This window comes from Sapajus apella, unplaced genomic scaffold (genome assembly GCF_009761245.1).
Source record: "Sapajus apella isolate SASKATOON/1434 unplaced genomic scaffold, GSC_monkey_1.0 scaffold62, whole genome shotgun sequence".
NCBI classification, from domain to species: Eukaryota; Metazoa; Chordata; class Mammalia; order Primates; family Cebidae; genus Sapajus; species Sapajus apella.
Genome location: NW_022437002.1, coordinates 3,817,862 through 3,835,883, shown reverse-complemented (window position 1 = coordinate 3,835,883; position 18,022 = coordinate 3,817,862). Strand labels below are relative to the sequence as shown.

At 50.8% G+C, this 18,022-nt stretch overlaps 1 protein-coding gene and 1 pseudogene across 2 annotated transcripts in view; both read left to right on the top strand.

The window, feature by feature from the left end:
* Positions 1-16,868, top strand: part of SPOCD1 (SPOC domain containing 1) — a 28,770-nt gene extending 11,902 nt beyond the window's left edge. Inside the window, 16 exon segments of the mRNA XM_032246725.1 lie at positions 5,525-5,566; positions 6,600-6,776; positions 7,076-7,207; positions 7,355-7,415; positions 7,738-7,822; positions 8,630-8,789; positions 8,905-9,021; positions 10,292-10,417; positions 13,059-13,170; positions 13,397-13,547; positions 13,851-14,001; positions 14,542-14,631; positions 14,915-15,101; positions 16,038-16,540; positions 16,542-16,590; positions 16,593-16,868. Coding sequence (XP_032102616.1) covers positions 5,525-5,566; positions 6,600-6,776; positions 7,076-7,207; positions 7,355-7,415; positions 7,738-7,822; positions 8,630-8,789; positions 8,905-9,021; positions 10,292-10,417; positions 13,059-13,170; positions 13,397-13,547; positions 13,851-14,001; positions 14,542-14,631; positions 14,915-15,101; positions 16,038-16,540; positions 16,542-16,590; positions 16,593-16,687 — 2,238 coding nt within the window. The 3' untranslated portion in view covers positions 16,688-16,868.
* On the top strand, positions 11,718-12,002 carry LOC116529182 (annotated as a pseudogene). The gene has a single exon (XR_004259422.1). The product of XR_004259422.1 is annotated as a 40S ribosomal protein S29 pseudogene (transcript).
* Positions 16,869-18,022: the final 1,154 nt, after the last annotated feature.

The following is an 18,022-nucleotide window of genomic DNA, read 5'->3' as shown; positions in this document are numbered from 1 at the left end:
GTAGCTGGGACCACAGGTGTGTGCCACCACACCCAGCTTTAATTTTTGTATTTTTAGTAGAGACAGGGTTTCACCATGTTGGCTAGGATGGTCTCGATCTCTTGACCTCGTGATCCACCTGCCTTGGCCTCCCAAAGTGCTGGGATTACAGGTGTAAGCCACTTCACCTGGCCTGTTTTATCATTTTTAACTACAATTTTTCTTTGACCTATGTGTTATTTAAAAGTGTATTTATTTATTTTTTTTTGGAGACAGAGGCTGGCTCTGTCCCCCAGGCTGGAGCGCAGTGGCGCTATCTTGACTTACTGTAACCTCTACCTTCCAGGTTCAAGTAATTCTCATGCCTCAGCCTCCCGAGTAGCTGAGACCACAGGCATGTGCCACCACACCAGGCTGATTTTTGTATTTTTAGTAGAGATGGAGTTTCGCCATGTTGGCCAGGCTGGTCTCAAACTCCTGACCTCAGGTGATCCATCCGCCTTGGCCTCCCAAAGTGCTGGGATTACAGGTATGAGCTACCATGCCTGGCTAAAAGTGTATTTCTTAATTTCCAAACATAATCTTGTATTGATATTGTCATTGTTGTCTTCTAACTGAATCATATTGTGTCTGAGAAGTTGGTGTTCATCTGAGTTACACAGTCTGATAGCCACTGGCTACTCATGTCTATTGAGCACTTGAAATTTGGTGAGTCCAAATTGAGATATACTCTAAATGTAAAACACACACTGAATTTCAAAGACTAAGAACAAAAAATAGAATGTAAAAATCTCATTAATAGTTTTTCATATTGATTACATGTTGAAATGATAATATATTGGATATGGTGAATTAAATAAAATACAAAATTAATTTCACTTTTTAAAATGTGGCTACCAGAATATTTAAAAGTACACATGTGGCTTATGTTTCTGTTGGGCAGGGATGATCTAAAAACGTCTTTTGAAATTTGTTGATATTTGCTTTTTGGCCCAGGCTTTGCTCAATTTTTATATATGTTACATGTATACTGGAAAAGAACATGTATTCTCTAGTTATTAGGATTAGTATTCTGTGTATATATACAGATTAAGCTTGTCGATCATTTTCGTCCAAATTGAGTTTTTTTTTTTGAGACGGAGTTTTGTTCTTGTTACCCAGGCTGGAGTGCAATGGCGCGATCTTGGCTCACCGCAACCTCCGCCTCCTGGGTTCAGGCAATTCTCCTGCCTCAGCCTCCTGAGTAGCTGGGATTACAGGCACGCACCACCATGCCCAGCTAATTTTTTTTGTATTTTTAGTAGAGACGGGGTTTCACCATGTTGACCAGGATGGTCTCGATCTCTTGACCTCGTGATCCACCCGCCTCGGCCTCCCAAAGTGCTGGGATTACAGGCTTGAGCCACCGCGCCCGGCGATCATTTTCATTAATTATTTTTTATTCCTACTGATTCTTTTGTCAGCTTTATTTATCAATAGTTGGAGAGATACATGAAATGTTCTTGCTATCATGGTGGATTTGTCTTTTGCTTACAGTTCTACTATTTTTTGCTTTATATTTTTTGAGCTGATGCTTTTAGATACTTATAAATTTAGAGTTGTGATAGCTTCCTGGTAAAACTGCATATCATTATGTAGTCAAGCCTTTGCCTCTAATGATTTTTTGTCTTAAAGTCTGTTTTATCTGACTATTAATACAGCTACAAAGCTTTATTTTGGTTGGCATTTGCCTGTTCATATATTATTCCATTTTGTTATTTAACCTTTTTACGTCATTATGTTTTAGAAATGGGTCTCATAAAGACTTTATAATTGTATTTTCTTTCCTTAAAGATCTGATCATTTTTGTATTTTTCCAAAGTATTGCATTAGTTCATTTACATTTGTTACAGTTACTGATTTATTAACATCTACTCCTACCATTTTATTTTGTGCTTTTTTGTGAGACACAGCCTCACTCTGTTGTCCAGGCTAGAGTTCAGGGGCATGATCGTAGCTCGCTGCAGCTTTGATCCCCGGCTGATGATTCTCCCACCTAAGCCTCTCAAGCAGCTGGGACTATGGGTACATGTCACTGTGCCTGGCTCTGTCAAAAAACATTTTTAGTACGGTCAGGATCTGGCTGTGTTGGCCAGGCTGGTCTCGAATTCCTGAACTCAAGCAATCGTCCTGCCTCAGCCTCCCAAGGTGCTGGGATTATAAGCATAAGCCACCCCGCCCAGCCTGTTTTGTGCTTTGCGTGGGTTTTGCATTTCTTCACTCCTTTGTTTCATTGCCTCCTTTTGGATTATTTTTTCTTACCTCTTTTTATTCCTCTAGTAGTTTAGATGTTTCCTTTCCTCAGCTCATATTTTTTTGGTGCTTCTCTTAGAAATTTGAGCAAAAATCACTGACTTATCAAAGTATGAAGGTCGTTACAATCTTTATCTTCCTCTGAAATGACACAGGGATCTTGGAATGCTCTAATTCCAAGCATGTAGATTTCCAGTTTGTGTGCTGTAGTTATCCAGTCGATTCGTCCTATGCATTTTTTAATCCCCAAGTTACACACTGTGATTACAGCTTCATGGAATGTTTGTTTAGATTTAACAACATCTTCATCATTTTCTTTGCTCAAAATTCCTCCTTTCATCTCAGCTTTTCTATTTGGGATCCTTTTTCCTTCCTTCTTCCTCGGGTTTATCTTTTAGCATTTTGTTTATTGAGCAAAACAAAATTATCAAGAAAAACAACTCTGTTGATTTTCTCTACAGTATCTTTATTTCTGCTTTATTCTTGAAAAGTATTTTGTCTGGGTCCACAATTGATCATTATTTTCTTTAAGCACATCAAAAATATTATTTTTCTATGTTTTGCTTTTCATTATTACTGTTGAGAAAGTATCTATTCGTCTAATTGCCATTCCTTTATAGATAAAATGTATTTTGGTGAATGGGGTCATAGTACAGTAGTTGAAGGTTTGGCCTCTGGAATCAGACTGCCTGGATTTAGATCCCAGCTCTTTAGTTTTCTAGCTGTGTGACATTGAGCAAGCTGATTAACCTTCCCATGCCTCTGCGTGCCTCAGTTTCCTCTTTTGTAAAATGGGAGAGATAATAGTACCAGTACCTACCTCATAAGATTGTGGTGAGGATTAAATTAACTGATACGTAAAACAGTCGCCACAGACGTAGCTCATTTTAAGTGCTGTTCAAGTGTTAGCTATTACTTTTTTTCTTTATGCTTGTAACGATCTCCTTATCATGAGTGTTGATGTGTCTAGATATGAACTTCCTTTTATTTATTCTGTTTGAGATCCACTGAGCTTTTTGAATCTGTAAGTTGCTGTCTTTTATGAATTTTGAAAAAATATTAGCCGTATTTCTTTAAACACTTCTTCTACACATTCTCTTTCCTCTCTCTTTCTGGAACTTCAGTTAGATTAATTAATCATCTTCTCTCTATCCGTCTGTCTTTCTTTTCCCTCCCTCCCTTCCTTCCTCTTTTCCTTTTCTTTCTTTCTTCCTTTTTCCTTTCCTTTATGCTGAGACAGCGTCTTGCTGTGTCACCCAGGCTAGAATGCAGTGGTGTGATCACAGCTCACTGCAGCCTTGACTTCTCAGTCTCAAACAATTCTGTCACCTCAGCTCCTGAGCAGTTGGGACTACAGGTGCACACCACGCCTGGCTTTTTTTTTTTTTTTTCTTTCTTATTTTTGTAGAGACGGGATCTTGCTATGTTTCCCAGTCTGCTCTTGAACTTCTGGCCTCAAGCGATCCTCCTGTCGGGCCTCCCAAAGTGCTGAGATTACAGGCGTAATGTGTCTCTTGGTGCTTCACAGTGTCTGCTGTGAAGATTCTGGATAATTTATTTAAATCTATTGTCCAGTTAGCTGATTTGTTTCCGCGACATTTAGTATGCTATTAAACCGATATATTGAGTTTGTAAACTTTAATGAAGATTGTTATATTTTTCATTTCCAGAAGTTGTGTTGGTTCCCAACCAAATCTGCCTGGTTGTTTTTTGTCCTTCACTCATGCGTTCACCTCTTTCTTTTACTTCTTTAAACATGTGATACATACGTAGTTTGTATTCTGCTCTGATACGTCCAGTGTTGAAAGGCTTTGCTTGTCTCATTCTCCTGCCTGTTCTTTCGGAGCCACATAACGCCGACGTTAGGACCCCTGAGACAGGGGCCAGCCAGAAGGCTTTGAACTGTGAAGGGCTGGTCTTGATGCTTTTCCTGCTCCTCTTCTTCCCACACCCCTTTTCTTTGTTTTTTCTCCCTCTTTCTCAATTTACTTTTTTGAAAGGCTGATTCATTTCCATGGTTCAAAAAAAGTGAAACTCATCTTTCTCGGCACCCAGTCGCTTCGCTACTGGCAGCCAGGGTTATATAGGTTCTTGCAGATACTTCCTGTGATATTTTATGCGTATCCAAGTAAATACAAATTTAAAAATTCATTCTGTCTGTAACACGAAGGGTAGCACACTACACGTATTGTTCTGAACTCGTTTTTAATAAAAAAAGATGTTTCTGGTTACAAAAGAAATACATGCTCATTTTGAATAACATGAATACCCAAGTATCTACAAGTAGAAAGTGAAAGTCTCGCTGGAATTTCATTCCCCAGATAAACCTCTATTATGTATCTGTAAATATATATTTACATAAATGGGCTTATGCAACTGATACTGTTCTGTAACCTGTTTTTTCTTTTTCTCCCAATAATACTTCATGACATCGTCCCATGAATCTTTCCATGTCTCCACATAGCCCCTGAGTTAAGTGCTTGGGTTTTGGAGTCAGACAGAGCGAGGTTCTAATGCTAGCTCTGCAGCTTAGCAGATATAGGACTTTTCAGATCCTCTCTGAGCCTCAGTTTCCTCATCTGTAAAATGGGGATAGAAATAGTATATACCTCACGGTGTCGTTCTGGGACCTTAAAAGCCTGCATGATGTGCTTCCTGTGGGGCCGGCTACTTCATAAGCCCTCAACGGGTGGTCATTTTTATGGTGACTTCCTTACCCTTTATAAGACACTTAGAAGTATGAAGTGTCACCATGTACTAACCATTTTCCCTTTGATGGACTTTTTTTTTTTTTTGAGATAGAGCCTTGCTGTATCCCCCAGGCTGGAGTACAGTGGTGTGATCTCGGCTTATTGCAACCTCCACCTCCTGGGTTCAAGTGATTCTCTTGCCTCAGCCTCCCGAGTAGCTGGGATGATAGGCACACGCTACCACTCGGGCCAATTTTTGTATTTTTAGGAGAGAGAGCGTCTCACCATGTTGGCCAGGCTGGTCTTGAACTCCTGACCTCAGGTGATCTGCCCGCCTTGTCCTCCCAAAGTGCTGGGATTACAGGTGTGAGCCACCGAGCCTGGCCTGATGGATGTTTTGTTGTTAACCATTTTCCCTTTGATGGACAACTTTTTTGCTGTAAGTATAACTCAGTGAACACTGAACACTCACCTCAACAAGAATGCCGTCTTTTTGTGAATTTCCTGCCATGGGGTGGCCGGGTCCTCTGGATTCTAATCTCTGCATCCTCTTTCTCTTCAAGGAGGAAGTGAAAATACCCCATGGGGTGAAGCTTGTGTATTATGTAAGTTTTTACTGTTTAATACTGCTTTTCTTCCTCCCTTTCCTCAGGTGGGGTGGAGGGGGAGGGCTCCTGCACAGTAGAGGTGATCCTACCCCCACCCAGCCTGCCCTCCCCCAGCATCCTAGTGCTCCCCTCCCTCTATAATATTGGGTCTTAGACTTTTCGTTTCCTGCAGACCTTGGTTACTGACCATTTCATGATCATTCATTTAACAGTTAGTTTTCAGACTCACCTAGTTTTAAAACAATTCCCTGTGGTTTGCAATAAATTAAAGGAATCAAAACACATTTAAAATGGGCCAAAAGCCTAAAGAAAGCAAGAAAAGAGGAAGGAGAAGGGAGAACCTTGTTACAACACTTTACTCTCCACCAATCCTGGAAAGGTACAACTACTAGGCTCAAAGTTAACGCTGAGCTTCCTGGCAGCCATAGCATAAAGGGGAACAGCTACAGATTCTGTAGCTCATTAGAAGAACAAAATCTACTCTGCACCTTGAAATGGTCATGAAGCGATTTTTTTTTTTTTAAATCGGCAATAGAGAAGTGATCAGCAGGGTTACAAAAGGTGCTGACTGCATTTGGCTGCTTCAAGGGAGAGGCAGAGAGCAAGTCAGTGACCCCTGAAAGGGGCATGACAGAGCTTTGAGCGGGAGGAGGTGGAGTCAGAACAGGGCGTGTCCCTCCTGATGAGATGCATCTGTGGTCAGGAGGGTGAGAGGGTCCTGGGAGAGAGTCCAGTTAACTCTGAATGTGACTGGGGGTTACGGGGAGGTTGAGAAGGGATGGGGATGGAGACAGGCTTCTCTCCCGGGACACTGGCTAGCCAGGTAGCAAACATTCACTGAACGCTATGGGCCAGACCTTTTCCAGCCTTTGGGCATACAGGGGGGCCCAAGACAGGCATGCTGTCTGTCCTCACGGAGCTTACAGTCCAGTGGGAGAGAGACATGAACCAATTACAGGTGAGGGGAATACTCTCAAGGTGGGGACAGCCACTGGCCCTGCTTACTTCTGAAGTGCCGTCTCCCCCGCAGCTGGATTCCGGGCCAGTGATCCATCTTCTGGGGGCTGTCAGCCATAGCCAGGCAGGGGGTCAGCTCGCACCAAAGCTAGAGGTCCTGGAGGACTTGATGCAGTTCAGCTCGCTCTCACCTGCCAAGAGGCTCAGAAGGAAGAAAAGACCCATGGCGCAGGGCCCTGCTGGGTGCCAGGTACAGAACACGTGACGTCATTTAATCCTGCTGAGAGAGGCAGCTTCACACCTGATTGACAGAGATGTCACCAAGGCTCAGAGAGAGGGTGCCACTTGCTCGCTATCACACAGAATAGCCAGAGACAGGGTTAGGCCCCAGCGGGGTGGCTGGCCTGCCTCCATGTGTACTTCCTTCTGCAGCTCTGAATTCAGGGTGGACTGCAGGAGGAAGGGGCTGGGTCTCCAGTGCATCTGGGGAGGGAACAGTCCCTGGCCTCCATTTCTGGCTGACTAGTTTGTCCTGCTCCCTGCCCCAAGGTTTTCCAGCCTCCTCCTTCAGGAGGCACAGCATGGGACTCTGGTGGCCTCTCTGACCCCTTCCACCCTCCAAGAAGCGGTTCCCTGTCCCTTGGCGACCCCATCTTGGACCCTGCGTGTCACCAGGGGAGTGCTTCTGCCCTGGCCACGTGCCTCCTTCGCTGGAGCATGGGTCAGGGAGGACGTGGGAGTGGGGAGGTGACTAGAGGAAGCAGCGTCTCCTGGGCTGGAAGGCCAGGCCCATTGGCACAGCCTCAGTTCCTGTCGCCTCCACTACAGAGTGGCCCAATGGAGGCTGAAGAAGAGGAACCTCTGCTGGAGGAGGAGGCGGAGGACTCAGGTGAAGGACCCTGGAGGGAGCCTCCTCTGCCGCCCCCTGGCTTCCAGACACTGCTGGGGTCTGGGGAGGACTTGGACCTTGCTCCTGGCCCCAGCCCCTGCTAGGACTCTTCTCTCCCCGCATCCCATCAGCCTGTAGCTCTTCCCCAAAGGGGTTGGGGCCGCTGGCTTGCCTGGGCTTGGCTCTCAGACGGATGGAGAGAGGGGTCTAGGTCTTTGAGGGTGGGACCCCTCTCCTGTCTGCCTAAGCCCATCAGCCTTGAGTCAGCCCCTCCCCTTTACCCTGCGCACCCCTGGGAGCCTGTGACATTCTCTCTCCACAGCTCTGCTCCAACAGGAGAAGCCATCCCTGTATATCGGGGTGCGGGGCACTGTTGTCCGTTCCATGCAGGAGGTGCTGTGGACTCGGTGAGGCCCTGCTCCCTACTACGTGACATCCCAAGGGACGCCCTCACATGCCCCGCCTCTGGGGCCCTGCCACGTTCTAAGGGTTTCTGGGTATCTGGCTAACTCCGTTTGGTAGCTGTGCAAGGTCCCTTGGCCACACAAAGTGCCATTGGAGAGCTGAGGTTTGAAGCCGGGTCTCTCTGGCTTCAAGACTGTGTTTCCCCACTCAGCTGCGGCAGCTCTCAGCCTCGGCTCAGGTCCAGCCGTGCCAATGTCACCTGCAGCAGATGCTTTCAGATGATGAGAGCCTATGCTGGGAGCGGCTCAGAGACCCGAGCCCCGAGCTCTCATTTGCTGATGGGGAGACCAAGGCCCAAAGAGGGTCGGACTTTGCAAAAGCCACACAGCGAGTCAATGACAAATGACACCCAGGGCCAGGGCTCCGTTCCCTCCCCTGACTCAGGCCTTACTCTGACCTGACCTGGGCTTCCTCCTCTCCACACACACCCCACACATTGCATGGGCCAGAGACGGAGCACGGGCTGACGAATCAGACAGTCGGGTTTCCAGTACTGCTTTTGCCACTAATTACACGGCTGAGTAAGCCCTTATTTTCTCTGAGCCCTCGTAACCCCATCTGTAAAAGGAGAATGATCCTATTTCCTCCTCACAGAATTGGGGTGAGAATAACTAGGTTCCTGCAGGGAAACGCCCACGACAGGAACAAGTTGGCCCAGACCCTGCCGTCCACCCATCTGCCTCCCTCTGAGACCAAGTGCCTGGCGAGCCTCCTGGGCTCATGGCCACACCCTGCCCTGGCCTCCACAGCCTTCGGGAGCTCCCAGACCTGGTGCTGAATGAGGAGGTGGTGGAGGGCATCGCTGCTGGCATTGAGGCAGCCCTCTGGGACCTGACGCAAGGCACCAACGGCCGCTATAAGACCAAGTACCGCAGCCTGCTGTTTAACTTGCGGGACCCCAGGAACCTGGTGAGCAGGGCTTTGGGCTGGGCCGGGTCCCCTGTCCGAGGCTCATAGCCCCTGCAGGATGTGAGGCAGGGGCTGTTTCGGCTTTGTGCTGCAGCCCTGCCCCCTGCCCCCACAGGACCTGTTTCTCAAAGTGGTTCATGGAGATGTCAACCCCTATGACCTGGTGCGGATGAGCTCGATGCAGCTGGCCCCCCAGGAGCTGGCCCGCTGGCGGGACCAGGAGGAGAAACGGGTGAGTGCTGAGCTCAGTCAGGACGGTAAGGGGATGTGGGAGCAGAGGGGGTGACCTGAGGGTGGAGGAGGGAGAGACAGAGACAGGGAGCAAGGGAGGAGGAACTCAGAAAGACAGAATGAAGGAAACAGAAGGCAGACGGGGAATCAGAGAGACCCTTCCCACAGCAGGAGAAGGGGTGGGAATGAAAGGGACTGGGATGAAGTGAAAGAGCTTGGTAGAGACGTGACATACTTGGCCCTGTGGGCGTGGGTTTGTCCCTGCCCGGGAACTGCTCGGGGACTGGGAAGCTGTGGCACCGAGCGGGCTTTAGAGAACACTCACCTCATGCTTGTTGGTGGCCCAGTGAGAGAAGGGACTGATTTAGGGGCTGAGGCCACTGGGATGGGGCAAGGCCCTCCAGCCCCTGCTCTGGAAGACACTGAGTGGATTAGAAGGAATAACCAGAGTCCATCAGGTGAATCCTTCCCTATAGGCGGAGCTTCCGTCCGGGCTCTGTGGGGGACCGGGATCGGCACTGGCTTTATAATTTTCAGGAGCCAGTGCAGAATGAAAATTCGGGGCCCTCTGTTCAACTGCTAAGAATTGCAAGGTGACAACAACAGAGCACTAAGCCATGCAGGGGCCTCCCGAAGCGCAGGGCCCTGTGCAATTGCACGAGGCTGAGCCCACCAGAGAGGAGCGGACCCCCTGTCCTCCAGGGGTTGTTAGGAAAGGAGACACAGGCTTTCAGGGAGCATTGCAGATAGAGTGACATTGATCGACAGTAAGACTTACAACTAGCATTTGCTACGAGCCATATTCCAGGCTAAGCACTCTCTATATGTTGTTTAATATAGTGCTTTTCACTAAATTCCTACAAACAGATAAACTGAGGTTTAGAGCCTCTAAGTGCTTGCCCCAGGCCATACCACGTTATGAATCTTTATTAATGGTCCAGTGGGGACTTCAAAGCCTGCACTGTTTAAGCAATACCACACCGTTCCCAGAGCAGGATGAAGTACAGTCAGAGGTTGAACTGACCTGTGGGTAAAAGCGAAATCCAGGAAGGCTTCCTGGAGGAGGCAGGATTTGAAGGGTGCATCAGTGGAACATGGAGAGGTAGCACTAAGGGTGGAGGGCTTCCCAGGGGAGGGGTATGGTGGAAGTAAAAGTGTTGAGGAAAAGGGAACTACAAGAGAGGGCCTCAAGGGAGGAAAGTGAGCACTTGGGCTTTTGATGGCTAGAGGCCCCCTAACCAGGCTCAGCTTTGGCTGCTCCTCCTCTTCAGGGCCTGGATATCATTGAGCAGCAACAGAAGGAGCCGTGCAGACTCCCAGCCTCCAAAATGACCCACAAAGGTGAAGTGGAGATCCAGCGGGACATGGACCAGACGCTGACCCTGGAGGATCTGGTGGTAAGCTGGAGCCTGACCTGGTTCTGGGCAGAGCCCATGCCTGGGGGTCCCACGCCTCACCTCGCCTCACCAGTGGTGTGGCCTTGGGCATGTCACCCGACTGCTCTGAGGCCCGACTTATTTGTGATAAAATGGGGACAGTGACCCTTAACGCACAGGGGAGCATGGGAGGAGACAGTGCTGCTGGCACAGGCCTGCCAGCGCCTTGTCACTGTTGGTCCCCCTCCTTTTGGCCTCACCCCAAGGCCCCCACATGAGTGGCATTAAGTCCCATCATCATAGTCACCCCCAACCTCAGGCCTTCTGCCAAGATCTCTGCTGGGAAACAGCAGGCTGCACTGTTCCAGGCAGTGAATTTTTCACATGGAAGGAATGAAGACCCACTGTATTCAGTGGATTGATTTGGGGATGCTCCAGGCAGGGACCCCCTGGCGCCCAGGCAGTCGGTCCAGAGGGCCTCCTGGAACTTGTCCTCAGACCTGGAAAGCCCACAGGAGTGACAAAAGCCAACAGGAGTGACAAGAGTCTAGGGCTCTTGCCACTGAGGATCTGCTCCATCCCCATGTCCATCCTGCCCCTTCCTCCCCCTTGGCCGAGGCTTGCACAGAAGCTGACGTGGTGGCTCAGCAGTCCCAGAATCCACGAAGCCTTCACCTCAGACTCCTGCAGTCCACCAGAACTTCCCCTGACTTTGGTCACTCTCAGAAGACCACTCTGGCTGTGGTCGAGTGTTCTGTGGGTCACATGTTCAACTGGGTCTTATCAGCTATGTGTCCAGGAGAGGGGTGGGGGGCAGGTCTCTTTAACCAGTACATACTCAGTCAGTCAGTACATTTATGGGGCACCTGCCAGGTGCCAGGCATGGTTCCAGGCACGGGGGAAACAGTGAACAGACGGAAATCTCTGCTCCCAACTCCTACCACCAATGACTGGGAGAACTTCTGCCTGTGCCGAGAGGAGCCCCAAGGGAGTGTGGCTGCTCCCCAATCAAAATCAATTTGCAGCCTGGGTTCGGTGGCTCATGCCTGTAATCCCAGCACTTTGGGAAGCCGAGGCAGGTAGATCATGAGGTCAAGAGTTCGAGACCAGCCTGACAAACATGGTGAAACCCTGTCTGTACTAAAAATACAAAAATTAGCTGGGCCTGGTGGTGCTCACCTGCAGTCCCAGCTACTTGGGAGGCTGAGGCGGGAGAATCGCTTGAACCTGAGAGGCGGAGGTTGCAGTGAGCTGACATTGCACCACTGCACTCTAGCCTGGGCAACAGAGCGAGGCTGTCTTAGAAAATAAATAAATAGCCTTCCTGAGAGCAAGATGGGTCACCAGCAGCTGTACTGGAGCCACCCGCGAAAATTCGGCCAGGGTTCTCGCTCTTGTCGAGTCTGTTCAAACCGGCACGGTTTGATCCGGAAATATGGTCTCAATATGTGCCGCCAGTGTTTCCGTCAGTACGCGAAGGATGTAGGTTTCATTCAGTTGGACAAAATGATCTTCAAAGGATTATCCAAGACACCTACCATGAAAAACCATGATAGTTCTTTGTACATAAAATAAACATTTTTAAAAACCAAAAAAAAAAAAAAAATAAAAAAGAAAATAAATAAATAAATAAAATAAAATCGATTTGTATTCCCTGAACAAACTGAATGACAATGTAGGAGAAAGACCTAGATAGCGCCAGAGAGGAGGAGACAGAGGAGATGGTGGGGAGGGGAGGGGAAAATAACACATGATAACAGTCTTGACTGTTTGTTGAATACTTAACTATGTTCCCCTTTTACAAGCAGTGTCTCATTCACATCTCACAGTGGCCTAGGAGGTGGGTGCTATTCCCTGCCCGTTTCTGAGATGAGGAACCTGACGCTGTTTACCCAAGGCCACACAATGTGCAGTGGGAGCTGAGAGTTGAACCCAGGCTGCCTGACTCCAAAGTCTGTGCTTTGAGACTGTTCTGGAGGTGGCTGATAAGAGCAGAGTTTCAAAATCTTCTTAAACCTTCCTAAAGCAATGATTGTTTTATGTTTAAAGCTATTTCTAGTATGAGAAAAAAAGTGATTTGGCAATAGACGTCAGGAGTCTTTAAAATGTTCCTTTTCCCTGATTCTGTCATCTGCTTCTGAAATCTTGTCCTAAGGACATAATTTAAAGTTTAGGAAACTACTTTCTGCACAAAGATGTCCTCAGTGCTATTTTGTAATAGTGAAAACCTGGAAATAACCCAAATGTATAGCAACAGAGGGGATCCGTCTGCTCTAGTCCACCCCGTCACAGCAGCGGCTGCAGGGACTATGTGGCAAGACAAATGCCTCTGCTATTATCAGTGGACAGAAAGAGATCACTAAGTTGAATATGTGATCCCAGCTGTTTTAGGAAAAGGACTCCCAAACCCTGTGTCTAGAAAAAGATTATAAAAGAATACCCAGAAGAGCAACAGTGGTCTCTGAGTGGTGGGACAAGAAGCGATTTTCTTTTCAATTTTCAAGTTTTGGTGTTTTCCAAATTTCCTTTGTGAGTTCACAATAATAAACAACATTTATTATTGAGAAAAAAATAAACCACGTCCTGGGGTCCCCAACCCATTGTGGGCTCCTGGCATCCCCAGCCACCTTCTCAGCCTGCCCCTCTGTCTTCTGCCTCCCAGGGACTGCAGGTGTCCAGGGACTGCAGCCCACAGGCCCCGCCCATCGCATCAGAGGACACCACGGGGCAGCATGAACACCACTTCCTAGACCCTGACTGCCGCATCTGCATGGGTGGGAGGGGACACAGGAGGGGTGCAGGGGTGGTGGGCAGGCTGGGGCTGAGTGTGCAATTCAGCAGCAACAGGGATTTGTGGCCCAGGGAGAGGGTAGCAGAGCGGGGGTGTCTGTGCCCCAGGTCACCTAGAAAAGGACCTGGTTCAACCCTGGCGCTAAAGCCCTGGGCTGGCGTCAGTCTCGCTGCTTCCCCTGTTTCAGCTTCTGCCTCTGCTGTTTGCAGACTGGGAGCCCTCGAGTGAGCTGCTGGGCTCCTTCAAAGCCACCAAGAGGCTTGGGGACAATATCTTCCAGAAAGTCCTAAGCCAAACTCCTGTGCCTGCTCCAGAGATGCCCAAAGCCAAGGAGATGCCTCCCACAGAGCCACAGGACAGGTATGGGGCTGGGGGCAGGGAGGTGGTAGCCCAGCAGGGTTGAGGGGAGGCCACCAGCTGGGGCAACAGACGGAGCACTGGCTTTTCTTTCTGTGTGGCCCTGGCAAGTCTTCCCTCCCTTGGGAGCCTCCCTTTCCCCATCTGTGCAATGGAACTTATCACCCCAGCCACCTGGTTGCATCCTGCACAAGGTCAAGCCTGGGCCAATGTTCCAGTTCCCACAGTGGGGATTCAGGACCTGCTCTGAAAAGAAAGGTGTGGCCGGAGAAGTCCTGATGGCTCCATCTCTGTCCCTCCCTCTAGGGTCACTCCATCTGGGCCCCAGGTGCCTTCTGCGCCCACAGAGGCCCTGCCCTGTCCGCTGCCCTGGGAAGGTGTTCTGGACATGTTCTCCATCAAGCGGTTCCGGGCCAGGGCCCAGCTGGTCTCAGGACAGAGCTGTCGGCTCGTCCAGGTGCACCTGCCCTCCTCGCCAAGGACTCCCTCATATACTGACCATCCCAGGCACCCGCCCACCTCCCTCCCTCCCTCCCTCCCTCCCTTTCTCTCTCTTTTTCTTTCTTTTCTCCCATTCTAAAGTCATTGGCACCCCTCTCTGTGCCTGGCCCTATGTGAGGCATGGGGGCAAATGAGGTGTTGGCCCCATTCCTACAGGGACACAGGGTGAAGGACTCCCTGTCACCCAAAGCACATAGCAAGAAGGGCCCATAGGAGGGTTTTAGGAGTGATCGTTGAGTGACTGAATGATCAGCTAAAGTGTTGGATGAGGGCCGAGGATAGAGGAGGGAGGGGCTTTGGAGAAGTTGTAGTTTAGCCAGGACAGGCTGCAGGCCTCCATGGGGCAATTAGAGATTTCTGGGCAGCCACTGAGGGTCTTGGAATACGGCCTACCCATCTTTGCCACAGGCTGAAGCCTTCCAGGTGGCTGGGAATGCATCCACCCCGAGTGGGTGGGAAGCTGGGAGTCTTGACTGGCCGTCCCTCCTGTCCCCAGGCTCTGCCCACCGTGATCCGCTCAGCAGGCTGCGTCTCCCCCAACACTGTCTGGGACCTTCTGGCCAGCATCTGCCCAGCCAAGACCAAGGTAACTGCCCACTCTTGGGAACCCCCTCTTCCTAGCACCTTACTCCCACCCCAGACACCCTCCCTCTCCACTTCTGGAGGAGAGGCCTGGCTTGGGACACCCAGGTCTAGTTTCCAGAGTGACTGCAGACTCACTGCGTGACCCTGGGCAGGTCCCTCTGTTTCCTCCTCTGGAGGATGGGGACACACTTCCTCGCGGGGTTCTCGGCGTTCAGGGAGCCCAGGGGTGCTGGCAGGAGCAGAGGAGGACTAAGCTTACAGCTGCTCTCCTCCTGCCATCGCAGGATGTCTGCGTGATCAGACTGTGCCCACATGGGGCCCGGGACACCCAGAACTGCCGCCTGCTCTATTCATACCTCAACGACAGGCAGCGCCACGGCCTGGCCTCTGTGGAGCACATGGGGATGGTTCTGCTGCCCCTGCCTGCCTTCCAGCCCCTGCCCACCAGGCTGCGCCCTCTAGGGGGCCCAGGTGAGTGCCCAAGGCCCGTAGCAGACCCTGCTTCCACTCACTTGGTCACCAGACCAGGCATGGTTGATGCAGTCACCCAGCAGAGGCAGGCGCATCCCAGAAGGGAACTCCTCACCCAGCCAGGCAAATGTGAGAACAGTGACAGCAATAGCTCACACTTACGTCGTGAACTGCATGCCAGCCATTGTTCTAAAAGCTTTGCCTAGCTGAATTCTTGTAGTCTCAAAATCACCCTATCAGAATGGTACTATTAGACTAGACTCTCCATTTCATCGATGAAGAAACTGAGGTAGGAAGAAGGCAAGTGACTTGCAAAGTCACACAGCCAGTCAATAGCAGAGCTGGGCTTCACAGCCAGGCAGCGTGGCTTCAGAAACCCAGCCCCTCAGCACACCACACTGCCTCTCAAGGTAGGCACCTCCCGAAGAAAAACGGGACAGCCACATGTGACCCAGGCAGCAGGACAGAGACAGGGTCTACACACGGTTGACTGCAAATGTCACCTAAGAGAGGAGGGAGGAATGTTTCACCACAGCTCTGTGGGGGCCAGGCTCGGCCTCTGTACCTGGACACCCTGCATGGTGCAGCTCAGGACAACAGCGAGGGCGGCGGTGGGGGCCCTGTCCACTCCTGAGCAAGCGCTTGGCCTTTCCCGGCTGTATGTCCTGAGACAATGAGCTAGACTCTGAGTCTGGAGAGTCTTCAGGTCAAACCATCCATACCCCAGCCTCAGCCAGAGGACCCTTGATCCTAGAGCTCAAATCTTCCGAGATGGCCCCACCTTCCCACTTATTCTTCCCAGCATCTCATGGGCCTCATTTTACTGCGGAGAGGCCCTTCTTGGGATCCAGCCTCCAGATCTGCTGCAGCTAAGCTGAACATAGTTCTCCCCCACAGGACTTGGGGCTCTTCCTGTCTCCCCTTTTCCTTCCCCAGGTCTGGAAGTCACTCACTCAAGTCTGTTGCTGGCTGTGCTGCTCCCCAAGGAAGGGCTTCCGGACACAGCAGCATCCAGCCCCTGGGTGGGGAAGGTTCAAAAGATGGTCTCCTTCAACAGTAAGGTAGAGAAGAGATACTACCAGCCAGACGACAGGAGGCCGAGTATGCCCCTGAAGGGCACCCCTCCCCCAGGAGGCGCCTGGCAGCAGAGCCAGGGCAGGGGCAGTATAGCTCCAAGGGGAATCTGTGCTTGGCAGAGACCCCCCAGAGGCAGGGGGAGGCTCTGGCCAAAGCCTGAAATTTGGCAGGATCCTGGGCGAGGGCAATGGCCCCCAGAACCCGGCTTGCGCCAGTCCTGGCATCCCTATTCAGCAGCACCAGCTGGCCATGGCTTTGGCCATGGCCAGCACCTCCACAGGAACTCCTGTCCCCACAAAGCCCTGCTCCAGCACCTGGAATCCCTGGTGACCATGAGTCATCAGCTCCAAGCCTTACTGTGCTCCCCAGACCAAGAGCTCCATCCCTCACCCTCTGTAGCATCTGTCCAGCCGCCTGCAGCTCCAGAGCTCCCTGGCCCAGCCCCTGACTCCTCTTTGGGGCTTACAGATGAAGCTGGCTCTGAGTGTCCCCTCCCTAGAAAGGCCTGACCCTCCTTACCCACCAGAACAGGGTTTTTGATGCTCTCACTCGTGTTGAAGCCTGTTCCGGAGAGATGCTGGGCTGCAAGGAGAGGAGGGTCAGCTCTACACACCCGCCCTGTTTGAGCTTCCTGTTTGACAATGTTTGCTGTTGATTTTTCATTCAATAAAGAATTTGGCAAAATTGGGATGGCATCTACTGGCTGGTCGGGAGAGCCCTTGGTCCTGGTCCCATGTGGGTTGGGTGGGTGTGTCAGTGGGTGTCTTGTGCGCAGATGTGTAGCCTTACTCATTGCTGGGCTGAGGTCCTGAACCATCTCTGTGCCCCAGGGCACAGTTATTGCCACGGTGGCTTCTGGAAGCATTTTGCAAGTATTCTGAACTAAGAGGAAGAGGAGGTGGTGGGAAAGAAGGCAGGACTGAGGTTGGGGGTGGAGAGAGAAATGGACAGAGCCTTTTGGAGGGTCACAGACATCAACAGATTGCTAGAGAGGAAAAGAAGAGCAAGTTGCAGTGGTTTTTACATTTTTCAGTTAATATTGAGATTTTTTTCCTTTGACTAATTGGGGAAGGGTAGTACCTACCTCCACCATATCCCCTCTGTGTCTCTGTGCTTCTGGGGGATCTCTGTGCATGTGTGTGCCTGCGTGCATGTGTGTGAGTATCTGTGACTCTCATGGCCTGCCTGTGGGTAGGTCTCTGTTGAGGAAGTTGGGAGATCCAGATTGGGTGACTCCTCTCTCTCTCTCTCTTGCCAGATCGCAGACTGGTGTTAGAAAAAGTCGAGGGTCTTGGCCTTAGTGGTGGGTATTCAGGGTGGGGTTGGGGACTGGTATTAGGGTTGGACGGTGCTACCCCGCCTTGGGCCTAGAATAAGCTTCCAACAGCAGCTGTAACTGTCAAGCGTCTCAGGTAGGGTGTACCTCGAGAGAACGGAGTCTGCGGACTGATAGGGAACCAGCTGGCCCGCGTGGGGAAAGGGGCCTGGCTTCCAGAAGAGAAACTCTTTAGAACCCCACCCTTCGCCCGTAGTGAGAAGGGCCCTACCCGCTCCCTGTCCACCCCTTCGCGAAGTCCACCCATGTACAGGCCTCGCCCTGGACCCTCCTGGACGGGGAAGGGTGGGGCGATGGTCGGTTGGGAGAGCCCCTCTTTGCCCCATGAGCTCTGCGGCTGCCCTACCCGCGGACGACAGCAGAGGGGGCCCTCGGCCTTGGGATGGAGGTCGGGGCTGGCAGGACCGGAGTCAAGGCGGCTGGGGGCAGGGGTGGTGCGAGGTGCAGGAACTTGGCGGAAGGAGTTGGAAGCGGGGTCGGGGTGGGATGCGGGTGGAATGCAGGTGGG